At 35.2% G+C, this 13,960-nt stretch overlaps 1 protein-coding gene across 4 annotated transcripts in view; it reads right to left on the bottom strand.

The window, feature by feature from the left end:
- LOC131148975 (phytochromobilin:ferredoxin oxidoreductase, chloroplastic) overlaps positions 1–8,637 on the bottom strand; it is an 18,778-nt gene extending 10,141 nt beyond the window's left edge. For 2 of the 4 annotated variants that reach the window (XM_058098970.1, XM_058098971.1), the window contains exons 1-2: positions 8,169–8,637; positions 4,786–4,905 (exon numbers count right to left, since the gene is read on the bottom strand). In XM_058098970.1, coding sequence (XP_057954953.1) covers positions 4,786–4,905; positions 8,169–8,411 — 363 coding nt within the window. In that variant the 5' untranslated portion in view covers positions 8,412–8,637. The remainder of the gene's footprint in view (positions 1–4,785; positions 4,906–8,168) is intronic. The other 2 variants (XM_058098968.1, XM_058098969.1) reach the window with 1 other exon arrangement.
- Between the last annotated feature and the right edge of the window lie 5,323 nt (positions 8,638–13,960).

The following is a 13,960-nucleotide window of genomic DNA, read 5'->3' as shown; positions in this document are numbered from 1 at the left end:
GAATGTGAGCAAGTCTCAGACTCGGAATAATTCCAATGGTGACATGTTTTTCCTAGACTTTTCTCTCACCAATCTATCATCCTCCTCCACTTCCTTGCCAGTCAAAGAAGGAAACTTAAACTCAGGGGGAGAGATAGAACAATAGAATATCAAGGAGTTACTAGTCTACTCACGAAGGCCGAAGCCAAGTGGAAATGAAAAACTCATACCCAAAGCATCAAGAGAGTTAGAACCGGTGGCAGCTCCGAGCAACCAAGAGCCCAACCAAGAACCTCCTAACAACTCAGAACAAGTAATAGAACCTACTCTTAATAAATATGATGATATTGATCTGCCCATTGCTCTCAGAAAACATCCTCGTTCATGTACCCTTCATCCAATTGAAAAACTTGTGTCCTATAATACCTTGTCCACGGGATACCGTGCCTTTACTTCTAACTTTGACAGGGTCAAAATTCCAAAGAACATTGAGGAGACACTTGAAATTCTAGAATGGAGAGAGGCTGTAATGGAGGATAAGGGCATTGGAAAAGAATGGAGCATGGGAGGTTATGAATTTTCCATAAGGAAAGAGACCAGTAGGCTGCAAATGGGTATTCACTATAAAATACCGAGCAGATGGGACAGTTGAAAGATACAAGGTCCGGTTGGTTGCAAAAGGATTTACTCGGACCTATGAAATTGATTACACAGAAACCTTTGCACCCATGGCAAAGTTGAACACTATTCGAGTGCTCCTATCCCTGGCAGCCAATCTAGATTGGCTACTTCAACAACTCGACATAAAAAATGCATTCCTAAATGGCGAGCTGGAAGAAGAAGTGCACATGACATTACCCCTTGGATTCTGTAAACGGGGCAAGGAAACCAAAGTCTGTAAACTGAGAAAGTCCTTATATGGACTCAAACAATCTCCCAAGGCATGGTTTGATAGATTTACAAAGGTGATAAAAGGAGAGGGATACTATCAAGGACAGTCCAACCATACTATGTTTTTCAAACAAAAAAATGGGAAGAAGACTATTTTGATTGTGTATGTAGACGACATTATCCTCACCGAAGATGACATTGAGGAAATGGGAAGATTGAAGTGAGTTCTAGCCACAAAATTCGAAGTGAAGGATTTGGGGCAAATGTGATACTTTCTAGGGATGGAGGTAGCTAGATCAAAGAAGGGAGTTAGTGTTTCGCAACGAAAATACACCCTTGATCTCCTGACCGAAACAGGCATGCTAGGTTGCAAACCAAGCGACACACCTATTGAAGCTGGAAAAAGAACAGAAGATGTTGGGAAGCCAGTAGATAGGGAGAAATATCAAAGATTAGTCGGCAAACAAATGTACCTGTCACAAACTAGACCAGACATAACTTTCGCAGTAAGTGCAGCAAGTCAGCATATGCAATCTCCAAAAGAAGCACACCAGGAAGCAGCCTTCAGGATCCTAAGATATCTAAAGGGATCTCCAGGGAAAGGCTTATTGTTCAAGTGAAGTGAACAAAAGGAAGTGGCAATATTCATTGATGCTGATTGGGCTAGCTCTACAGAGGATAGAAGATCCACAACTGGATACTGCGCCTTGGTATGGGGAAATCTGGTCACTTGGAGAAGCAAGAAACAAAATGTTGTAGCAAGGAGCAGTGCAGAGGCAGAATTCAGAGCTGTTGCTCAGGGAATATGTGAAGGTTTATGGCTGCGGAGGATACTGGAAGAACTACATGCTGAGTTAGAGTTACCTATCAAGTTGTACTATGATAATAAGATAGCTATCAGTATCTCTCTCAACCCTTTCTAGCATGACAGAACCAAACATGTGGAAGTTGACAGACACTTCATTAAAGAAAAGGTAGAAGAAGGAACTATTTGCATATGTCCCTACCATGGTTTTAAATAAAGGCCGCGACCGTTACGTAACGCCGTTACGTAAAGGTTTTTTGGGTTACCGATACCGTTACACACCGCGAAATCAGTGGGAAGAAAAATCACGGCCGTAGCGGCCGTTACGGACCGCGACCGTTACGTAAAGGCCGCTACGGCCGTTACGTAACCGCTACAAGACTGTTACACCAAAAAAATATTTTATTTTTTACTTTTTCTTCTCACTTTTTCTCTCTCTTTCATATATCATTCTCAATATACCAAGTGGCAAGAGGGGGAAAAGATTATAATGAGGATGACAATGATACAAAATTTGCTTTTTCTTTAAATACTCACAATAGATGCATTAATTAACAATTTCAAAATACTAACTTGTAAGGAATTTTTTTATAATAATATTAGTAATGTGATATTTATGTTCTTTATTTTTCAACTTCAACCTTCTTTCTTTTCTAGCTATTTTATATTTATATTATTCGTATGTCTTATGTGTCTAATAGACTAATGGAGTGTATAATGTATTTTATTTTATTAATTCATTTAGCACACATAAGAATTTATCACAGATAAGAACAATGAGAAGTATAAATACGCACGCACACGTAATTTTCTATCAATGATGGTTTAAAACAAATGTAAACTTGTTGCCCTTACCAAATAACTTAGTTACTCGAACTAAAGGGTCCAAAATACACTAAAACCCTTTATAAGAATGGCCAAAAGCTTAAAACATGCAAGTACGTTAATATGCACAAGGTTGTGTGTGCTTCAAAAAAATTCACGGCCGTTACACCCGCTTCCCGTTATGTAACATCCGCTACTCCTGCTTCCTGTTACACCTGTTACCGTTACGTTACACTACCCGCTACCGCGATTTAAAACCATGGTCCCTACCAAGGAGCAGATTGCAGACACATTCACCAAGGGACTAGCTCGGCAACTCTTTGAGGATTTCATTGGCAAGTTGGATATGATCAACATCTATGATCCAACTTGAGGGGGAGTGTAGAAATCCCTACAGTTTAGGAGTCATGCGTGATCTCTATAATTAAGGAATGATTCTTGACTGTCTTATTTTAGGCATGTATAGAACGGGTGCAAGTCAATAGGGATTTCCGTGATTCTTGTATATTCCTTTATTCTAAGATTTTACTTCCTTAACTTAGCTGCTAATTACACATTATATAGTAGGGCATATTGTACAGTTTTTTAAATTAATATACGAAACAGTATTCTTATAGTTTCATTAGTAATTTTAGGAACCTAAATAAACTAAAATACTAAATTTCAAAATAAAAATATCCTACAATCTTGAAGATATTGCCTAAATAAAATAATCAAAATAAAGAAAATGAAAATTAAATAAAATTACAAAACTACAATTCTTCTGGCTTGTGTCTTGCATAATTCTTTCATTAGGCTGGTAGGATGAAAGCATTGGAACTTGTTTCACAAACTTATGACTTTCAAACAAATCCTCTATTGTGTTCTTTTCTCTTGGTTGAGAAAGATATCAAAACACCCACAAGCACGTCATGAACATTTTATTTCAGTTTTATTATTATATATATATATATATATATATATTTATATTAACTCAAGTTGCCACTTCTCAAGAGATGAAAATTTCCATTCTGCAAGAAAACGCCCCAGCATAGCTAAAGATCAGCAATTCATCCATCATCATAAAGGGGATTAAGAAAGTTTAGGAAAAAAAATTATTCCCTTGATGGAACTATACTTATCCATATATATTTGTGCACGTGTGTATGTCTGTGGAACTAGTCATTTTGGCACCAGAGATGATTGCATCCCAATGACCACATAAATTTAGCTTATCACTAGCTTTCCAGGTGTACAGAAATTAAAAGAACTACTACTCTCCAGTCTAACAACTGAGAACAGATTTTGCTTACATGGATTAAGCTGGCAGCTCTGATATCTTTGAAGAATATTCATCATGTCACAATTATCAACTCATAAGAAAGAATATGCTAATCTCAGTCTATGGATTTAGTTAGGTTGTTTCTGGTTCCATCAAAAACAAATTGTGGGCTTGGACAGGTGCAATGAACTTGAAAAGAAGCAAGGAAAACAAGAATTTATCCCTTGCATTGTCTTTTGAATTTTGTGGACAAAAAGAAATAGAAGAAAAGCTTTTGAGGAGACAAGATGTCTCTCTTGTACTTAAAGTATGGATGGTTAAAAACAGCATTCTGGTTCACAGAGCACGGTAAGATGGATGTGCAGACCATGTTGTTGCCTTCGTATCCTAGATGGTTTTGCATTCATTGGACCCCTTTGGTGTCCCTTAAAGAGTTATTTGGATTCATATTGAATTATTTGCATGATGCCCATAAAATCCCTTCAATAATTACGCCACATGTTTGTGCACTAAGACCAATAATTAAAACTACCATGGATCGAGTTATAAGGGAGGGCCTTTAATAGATCTCCAATGTGATTGGAAGGGGATATTTTTTACACTGATTTATATTTTCTTCTCTTTTGTTTTCTTCTTTTGTCCTCTTCTTGTCAAACAATGACTTCTCTGCTCTTTAATGCTTTTCACTTTAATAAATTATTTTCATATATAAAACTATCATTGATTGCCATAAGGGAGCTTTGAAGCAAATTTTTAAAAAATAAAAAAATTAGTTTGGCAGTTATTTATCAATACAACAGGCAGCCAAATTTTGTTCTTAAATTGTCTTTGTGCTGGTGAAAATTGTTTTGAAGTCCTAGAGAAGCCATATTGTAGGCACAAAACACAAATGGGCAAGAATAGGCACACTGAATGGTTTTAGAAGGCAACCACAAACAACAGAAATATGATGATTGAATCAAGATCCATAAAGATTAAAAATATTAATAGGTCTACAATGAAACAAAGTAACAGAAATTGATACCTGTGTGGTTTCACTCCCTTCAATGCACAAACTTCGGAGGAGCCTAATCTTGGGTGCTTTGAATGATAGCATCTGAAGCTCTGTTTTTCCATCTGTGGCCCTCATGGAACTGAAGTTATCCTGATGATAGAAAATGCTTGGTTGTCAAGAATTGGAGGGAAAGAGGATGGCAGAAAACCCGAAGGCCTGAATAATGAGCTTAGACCATAATTCCAAAAGTAGGCCACTCACTTTACATATATCACTCAGCATAATGTAAAAGGAAAAGAATCTTATTGGGATAATAAAGGGCTCATATCAAGAATAGGCTCAGAAAAGTTAGATATCATCCTTGAACTACACAGTGGCTAAAATACACATGCGAATGCATTCACATATACAAATGTATGAGTATCTGTTAGTGCATTTAAAACACTAGGATAAATTAAGTATTTAGCTATGTTCTTAAAACAAATTTTCAGCACTCAGTTCAAATACCTGCAGCTAAAATTCTTGATCCATATGGTAAATTTTGAATTAAATTAGTGCATTACTAATTTGTTTTAGAGATTAAAACTCCCCAAGAAACCATGATTTATTTCAATGCAAGACATTTCCAATTCTTGGTTCATCTCAAATGAAGATGATAACACTTTTGATGTATATAAAGAGGGTAATATGAATGATAAATAAAAGTTGACATGTAGAACTAATTGTCTAGCGGTTTCTTTTTTGCGACAACTGATAACATCAAAAAGGATAAATTCACATTTTACTTTGTTGAGAAATTCCACTTGTGAGTTTGTCCCACATTAGAAAATTGAGTGGAGGATGAGTGGGTTGTATGCATAAATGAGCCCAAGACCTAATGACTTAAGTTTAAGGGCCAGGTTGGTGCATATATATCAAGCTAACAAGGACTCCTGTAGTTCCAACAAATTGTATCAGAGTTTGAGGCTCAAGTGTTCATACATATGATTTCGAAGATGTAGGCCTGCAAAAGAGGCATGGTGGATCCTGCGGATGCTAATCCTATTGATGAATGGACTGCTATGACGTCCTAGATTTTCATTAGTAAAGTAATAGCTCCTGGTTGGTTGTGTGATGGCTGAGTGATTAAGAATGACTTTCATTCAAGAGGGAGTGGTTGAAACTCACAAGTAAGGAGGAGATTGTTGAAAATTTTCACTTGTGACTTGTGAGTTCTCATATTAGAAAATTCAGTGGAGGATGAGCAGCTTATAAACATGGATGGACCAAAAACTTGCTTAAACTTTTGGCCGTTTGGGTCAAGTTGTTACTCCCCATGTTGTATCAATCCTACTCATGAGGACTCCCCAGGGCTAACATACTTTGTGACAATAAATTAAACCAATAGAACAAGGAGCAGCCTGTCAAGTGTCAATCAATGATACCTAATAATAACAAGCGAGTTTACAACAATCTGATATAAATTGAGTAGCCCATCACACCACCAATGATTTGCCGAAGCTCAATAATGTGTAAGAGTCAAGATATGATATCTTTCAAGTCAGAGTTTCTGTGCATAATACAAAATGTTTACAGCAGTTAAAAGTTAAAACAAAAAGTAAACTACATTTTATCATGCTAGGCTTTTAGTGTAAACAAAATAGGAGCACTCAATGAGGTATAAAGCAAACATAATGTGGTATAAGAAAGAAAATACTACCAATGCTAGAATAATTGGAAGCTGGAAATTAAAATATAGCTTCTAAGAGGCAACAACTGTACCGAAAAACTTCAAAAGCTAATTTCTACAGAGTCTCAACTTAATTTTGAGAGCAAAGGACCCAGATTGTAGTCATGCTAGTTTCTTAAGCCTTGGAAAGATGTGATATGATGTTATCCATTCACAGGAATGGAATAAGACAAGCATCTAAATATCTTCATGAGGCAGCATGACCTACCTTTATCATCAAGTAGCATTCTACAGAAAATCCTCCCATGGCTCAGTCCCACCCCATCCACCCCACCATCCAAAAAAAAAAAAAAAGAAAGCAATCACACAGGGGCTGTGAGAAAATAAGTTGTGCAAGTAATGGTATTTGTGGTCCACCCCTTCCCCGGACCTCGCATACGTGGGAGCTTTGTGCACTGGGCTGCCCTTTTTTTAAGTAAAGGTATTTCTACATGTTTTGAAGTGGGAAAAGAATCACTAAAAACAATGCCAATAACCCAAGAAAAAAAAAGAAGAAGCATCATTTAAGCTTCTGAAATACCTTAAAAAAGTGAGAGAGGGGGTGGAGGGAGAGGGGATGGAGGTGCTTTATTTATGTATTCACTTGTTTATTTATTTTAATTTTTTGCAGGGAATAGGGGATGTTAAGGGGGTAAAACAACAAAACAATGCAGTATTTTGAATTGGGGAAAAAAAACAAAAGCAATGACAACAGACTTTTTTAAGTTCCTGAAATAATAAACCTTGGAAAAAATGAGAGGAAGGGGAAAGAGGTGCCTAAAAGCAAAAGCTTTTTCCTTTGCTTAAATTGTATGCATTGTGCAGAAGGTTAGTTGACTTCTGCAAAAAAATATATATAAGGAAAGAAAAAGAATCAATACTTTTGAACTTGTACTTCTGCAAAATATATATAAGGAGAAAGAATCAATAATTTTGAACTTGTAAGTGTCTTTGAACCTAAGTGCTGAAATATTTTCATTCACTAGCTTTGCTTCAATGAAAAATTTCAGAATTTTAAGCAGCTTTGAACCTGAGTTTTGGGGTACCTGTCTACAACTACATCTTAAGTAAGATTTCAAAAAAATGGGAATGAGGAGTATTAGCCTACTGGTTTGAAATAGCGAGGGAAACTTTAATGATTCATCAACTTCTAAATACCCCAAGCCATGTAGAGAGAAAACCAAAACAACATCAATGTGCTTCCAATCCAAGCAGTGCCCAATGTTCTCAACAGAACTAAATATCCTTCATTATTCGTTCTCCTTTCCATTCTCATCACATCACGCAATCAAACGCAAACTCAGGGTTATTCAACCAACACCCAATTTTTGTTTTTACCACAGAGTACGTCAAATTCAAACCTAGAAACAAAATAGAAAAAGGTAAAACTGATTCTAGAATTCCCAAACTAAAGGAACGACAAACGGACGTTAAACTAACTAAGAGCAAACCCGAAGGCAATACAAACGCTTTCCTTTGGAAGGATCACGCCAAAAACATCAAATTTCTAAAGAGAGAGTCACTCCTATTAAAGATTTCGCGGAAGAAAAAGAAACAAACCGAATACCCAAAAAGCCCAGAAAATAGAAGAGATTAAATTAACAGAAAGCAAACCCATAGGTAACTAAATCTCACTGTTAATTGAATTCATACAAAAATTTCAAACTATTCACACAACGAGAGAGAGAGAGAGAGAGAGAGGAACCTGCAAAGGCGAAGGCACCAAGTGGGTATGGCGCTTGGTTTCATCCAAAGCGAAGTGAATGAATTTCTGGTAAGAGAAGGCAGAGATTACCGCCAAACTTCCCTTCTTCCTCTTCCGACTTCTACTACTACTGCAACTAGTCCTGCTACAGCCACTGCTATGACTGTTGCAGGTTAGTGGAGACTTGCATACTGTGGTGTTAAAGCTTGAAGATAACTTTATAAAAGAAGAGCAACACTCCATTTCCAGAATTTAAAATTAAAAGAACTTCCAACCACTGACGCCGCCGCTGCCGCCCCTGTTCGCAGGCCTCTCGTCCCCCGGAGTTCTTGCCGCTGCTCAAGGTGCGACTTGAGCTTCCTCGGAGCCAGAAATTGTACAATGACCCATTGACCTGCTCTCTGCGTGTCCATGGACTCCCCATTCGATGAGCAATGCCACCATTTCTTACATTATTTACATTTGAGGCATTGAATTTATATTTATACTAAATTGAATTTATAATGTAAAAATCATTTTGTAGTTTGTTTAAATTTGTTCAAATGAGATCCAAAATTCATAATAATTTATATTATTTTTCTTCTGAATGAATTTTAATTTATATTTAAAAAATTATTAAGATAGATTGACTAAATAAGCCATATTTTATGATAAATTATATTTTTTAATCAATAATTATAAATTTAATTTTTAGATAAAATTATCTTCAACCTAACTCTTTCTCCTTCCACAATCATCATGTTTAATTTTGTCCTATACATAACTAAGGAGAATTTGAACAAGATTCTAAAGAAGCTTATGTTATCTCCCAAATTGAATTTTCTCTAAAGCTTATCCAAAGGATCCCAAATTTAAACTTTTCAATGCCAAGAAACTTCTAGAAAAACTTGTGGAGACATCCAACATCTATGGATTGGATGATGATCTAAAGTATAAAGAATTCTCCAAATTCTTGAATGAGAAGGCATGCACATGGTATGTTAATCTAAAATTGGGTTAGTAGAAACTTGGGTTCAGAAGTGTAATCTTTATTTTTCTTTTTCTTTTTTTCTCTAAGAAGTTCTTCTCCACTATACTTAAGAGAAGGTGACCATAGTGGAGCTTGGGAAGGAGCATCAGGAGTCCAGAAGAGGTCTGATGGGCTATCTCTTAGAGAACTTGGCTTTGTCATTGATCCCTTGCTACCTTGAGTGACCTGCTTGAAAGATATATTACTTTATTCAAAGGCAAAGGAATGAACAATGAACTTGTATAGCTTTCCCTTGTGACATGAATAAGGTACACTCTCTCCTTGATGAATGGGATCAAAGATATGTTGGGAATTAAGAACAAATTCTCGAAACCTGTGAAAAATAAAATAGAAAAAGAATACACGTCAAAGAAAAATCAATCACACGCACAAGATAGTATTTACGTGGTTCAACAATTTTACCTACGTCCACGGAGTTACAGAGATTTCACTATTATTAGGAAGAAAATACAGAGAGTGTGGCGATACAATGCTCTCTCTCTCGCTCTCTCTCGAAGTGTGACCGTATACCGTAATCACCTAAAAAACAATCATTTTATATGCTGCGCACAGGGTTCCGAATGGGCTACAAAACGGATCCAAAAATTTTTTATAGTCCAATCCTTCGCTCCATGGATTAAATTTTAGGATAAAAATCTCTCATTAAAGAAAGGTCGGGTCATCATCCAAATTTAACGCAATTAGACTCCACAAAAGCCCAACATATAGAGCAATACAACTTCTTGATATCTAGTGCTAGCCTACCAATGAAGATAAGATTCATCCAACGTACCATCAAATTCATAGAGTTGTTAGTCATCCTGTCATTCTTGCCTTTGCTCAATGTGTTTGGGGCTCCCCTTTGAACAAATGAATTGTGGCAATCCTACTACTTTCGTAGATGAAAAAAATGTTAAATTAGACCAAGTCACATTTACAACAATTCATAACATTAATATAATTAATAATTATGAATTTAACTTTTGGACAAAAAAAAAAAATATTAGGTTAGGCTAATGAATAAATTTAAAAACACCTCTTGAATTTTCCGAATGTGATGCTACATCATCTTAAATTTTTTACAACCTCATAAAATTATAATTTTATCGATAACGCAATGATTTGCTAGTTAGTAACAATCATTAAAAATATGTTACATTATTTATTAAATGATCTTTTTATCCTTTTGTTCAATTACATATGTATAGTACCAATAAAAAAAAAATTGATTCCCATAATAAATTAAGGCCCAAGTGAATGATAAGCATTCACTAAAATATTTAAAAAGTATATATGAGTAACATGTCTTTTAGGGGGGAAAAAAGGTTATTGCTGCATAATTTTTTAATTTAAAAAAAAAAATAAGTAGGAGGAGCTTTAGAGATTCAAATTTCATTATTAACCATATAAATTCATTAGCTTAATGTCACTAACATGATTAGATAAAAGTAGAAAAATACCAAACTTCAAAAAGACAAAAAACGGCTAAACCTTCACATAAAATATGCATATTTCATTACCATAATAAATTAAAACTCGAGTATAGAAAGAAAAGGTAGAATCCACATATCTATGTTGAATCAAATTAAAGTATGCAACAAAACTAAGCTCACATGGATGTGAAGAGCTTAAATGCGAATCTACTACATTTTAGTGAATAAAAAAAATTCAAAATCTTTATTTTATAAAATCTTTGACATTTTTTTAAAGAAAATTTCTTTAAATAAATTCATACCAAAGAAATGTGCATGATCAATTCAAAAATTTATAACTTGTATCATTCAGTAGAACAATCACTCTTGGAATAAGATAAAATATAATCGAGGGAATAGCTATTCTTTATATATTCATAATTATTTCATTCAAGATGTAATATCAAAGGAATAGATATTTTCATGATGAAATATTGAAATAATTATTTCTTATCTATTCCTTACTATAGGTTTATAAAAAGTTTTATATTGTTATTTGTTTTATAGTAACAATATAATTTCTTATATAACTATTTGTAATTAACTTATTATAACTAATCTATTCTTAGGAATAGACATTCTACGAATCAAACGTAATCTTAACTTCTCTATTTGACACAATAAAAAAAAAAAAAAGGGATTTGATCCATCAAAAGATTCAAAACTTCAAGAGTGTACTTGAGCTTAGGCAACCAATGAATTCAAATCTAGTCAAGAGTCAATGCATTGCAATAGGTACAAGTGTACAACAACAATAATGCTCTTTCTCACTTAGAAAATTCATTGGAATATGCATATTCATTTTCATGTTTGAAAATTTAAAATTTAAATATTTAATTTAAATTTGTATAAATTTAAATAAAATCTAATATAAATTATAATAATTATTTTAAATTTATGAAAATGTAATTTTTAAAATAATTAAAATTTATACTTTTAAACACAACATCATTGGAATTTCATGATATAAGAAACACAAACTAAGTCAGTCATGCAAAAGCACAAAGATGTATCGGGACTTGTGAGAATCATTTTGGTGGAATAACATGAAAAGAGAGATTGCACAATTCGTAGAATAGTGTCTTACTTGTCAACAAATGAAAGCTAAACATTAGAGACCAATGAGGCCACTACAACCACTCCACATTCATGAGTGGAAAAGGGTGCACATTTCTATGGATTTTGTAATAGGATTACCACCAACACTCCATGGGCAAACTGCCATTTGAGTAGTTGTTGATCATTTAACAAAAACTACTCATTTTATTCCAATAAAAGTTAACTACTCTATAAATAAACTTGCAGAGTTGTATGTTTGGGAGATAGTTAGATTACCTGGCGTACTTGTGTCCATCGTATCGGACTGAGATCCATGATTCACATCTTAGTTTTGGAAGAGTTTTTAAAAAGTCGTGAGGATCTCAACTTACTTTTAGCACAACATTTCATCCTCAAACTAATGGACAATCGGAAAGAACAATTCAGATATTGGAAGATATGCTAAGAACATGTATGCTTGATTTCAAAGAAAGTTGGATCTAGTATCTGTCGTTGGTTAAGTTCGCCTACAACAGCAACTATCAGTTAAGCATAGAGATAGCAGTCAAAGCTGTCAGTCTCCATTATATTAGGATGAGGTTGGTGAACGATGACTTTAGGTCCCGAGGTTATACAGAGAACCTCCAAGATAATTAAGCTTATCCGGGATAAAATAAAAATAGCTCAGAGTCGACAAAAGAGTTATGCTGATATTCGTCGACATTGAAAACTAAGGTGTAGTCTCAAAAGGGGGGTAAATTGGGATTTAAAAATTTCTTTTAACTCTCTTTACAAATTCACAGCTCTTTGCAAGTTTATTAATCACACAATTATGATACGAATTTCAATATCAGCTAGATACCAAGATTTATTTTTAGAACTTTAAGAAAGAGAAAATCAATTTGAACTTTTAGCAATGTCAATCAATACCCAATCAATCAATCAATAAACCAACACACGTGTAAAGATCCGAAAAATTTAATAATGAGAATGCAAGGAAAAAGAAAGAAAAGAAAAAGAAGGAAACTAAAATTTGAAGGGGCACACAGCAGGGACTCGTCAACGAGGAGTTCTTAAGAGTCAGGAAGATTTAGAGTATTTAAGGATCATCGACGAACCCGCTTCTCTCGTCAATGTGTGCTTTTCATTGACTTGTTGACGAGTACACGTGGCCAGCTGTCTATATAAAGGCTTAATATCATTTTTCAATGAGAATTCATTCTCTATTCACTCTCTCTCTCTCTCTCTCTCTCTCTCTCTCTCTCTCTCTCTCTCTCTCTCTAACTTTTGGCTCCTGCCCCTTCTCTCTTTATTTTTGGCCCAGTTTTAGCTCGTTTCGACGATTAGGATCCACCACGAGGATCTAGGGATGACTCCCTACAAGTTAATTGGAATAGATTGTTGATTTGGGATACTTGGTGTCACGTCCCGAACCCAGAAAGGGGACCCAAGGATGAATTAGTAACCTAACCTGTCCCTATATCATACAAAATATTAATGATACGCCATAATGAATGAGGGTCCGACCCCGTGGGGTACCCGTACACCCTATATGACAAATAGGCAACAGAAACTGTTCTTTCTATACATACATGGTACCATACCAAAGTCTATACAAAAGGAGTATAAGCTCCATAATACAAAACATAAACTCAGGTGTCAGCCAAAGCCCAAAACGACAACCCAATATAGTTCTAATACTTACACAAGTACTTCACGCAGTACACCGACCACTATGCTCCTAACACAAGGATGCTAGTTTCGGTTACTCGAAGGACCTGAAAAACATGTACGTACGATAGGGGTGAGAAACCTCTCAGTAAGGAAGAATCAGGTTATATCGGTGTGTGGCATATGAGTGTTATCATGACATAAAAACATATACAATTCATTACAGTTCCAGTGTTTTCACAAAACAGTTATAGTATACCAACGATACAAAGCAATACAATCTAGTGTTGTCACATCCTTCGGCCTAAGTCAAACTGTCTGGTGCTATTTCACACCCTTCAGCAAAAGTCGGTGCCCCTGGTAACCTAGCATAGCATAAGCCCACATCGTTGAACCAGTGCAAATTTGGTGTTTTCACACCCTTCGGTATAAACTAGCCGATCTAGTGGTATTGCACACTCTTCAGCAAAAGTCGGACATCAAAGACTGAAACAATTCGGAACCCCGATCCTATTTCATTTCATCAAAACACAAGTCATGCATGTTCATATAACAAATCAATCCACACTCATTTGGTAATCTCAACAATCATGATTTTCAAA

The sequence above is a fragment of the Malania oleifera genome, chromosome 2 (assembly GCF_029873635.1).
Source record: "Malania oleifera isolate guangnan ecotype guangnan chromosome 2, ASM2987363v1, whole genome shotgun sequence".
In the NCBI taxonomy this organism is placed as follows: Eukaryota; Viridiplantae; Streptophyta; class Magnoliopsida; order Santalales; family Ximeniaceae; genus Malania; species Malania oleifera.
This window is presented reverse-complemented; position numbering and strand designations above follow the sequence as displayed.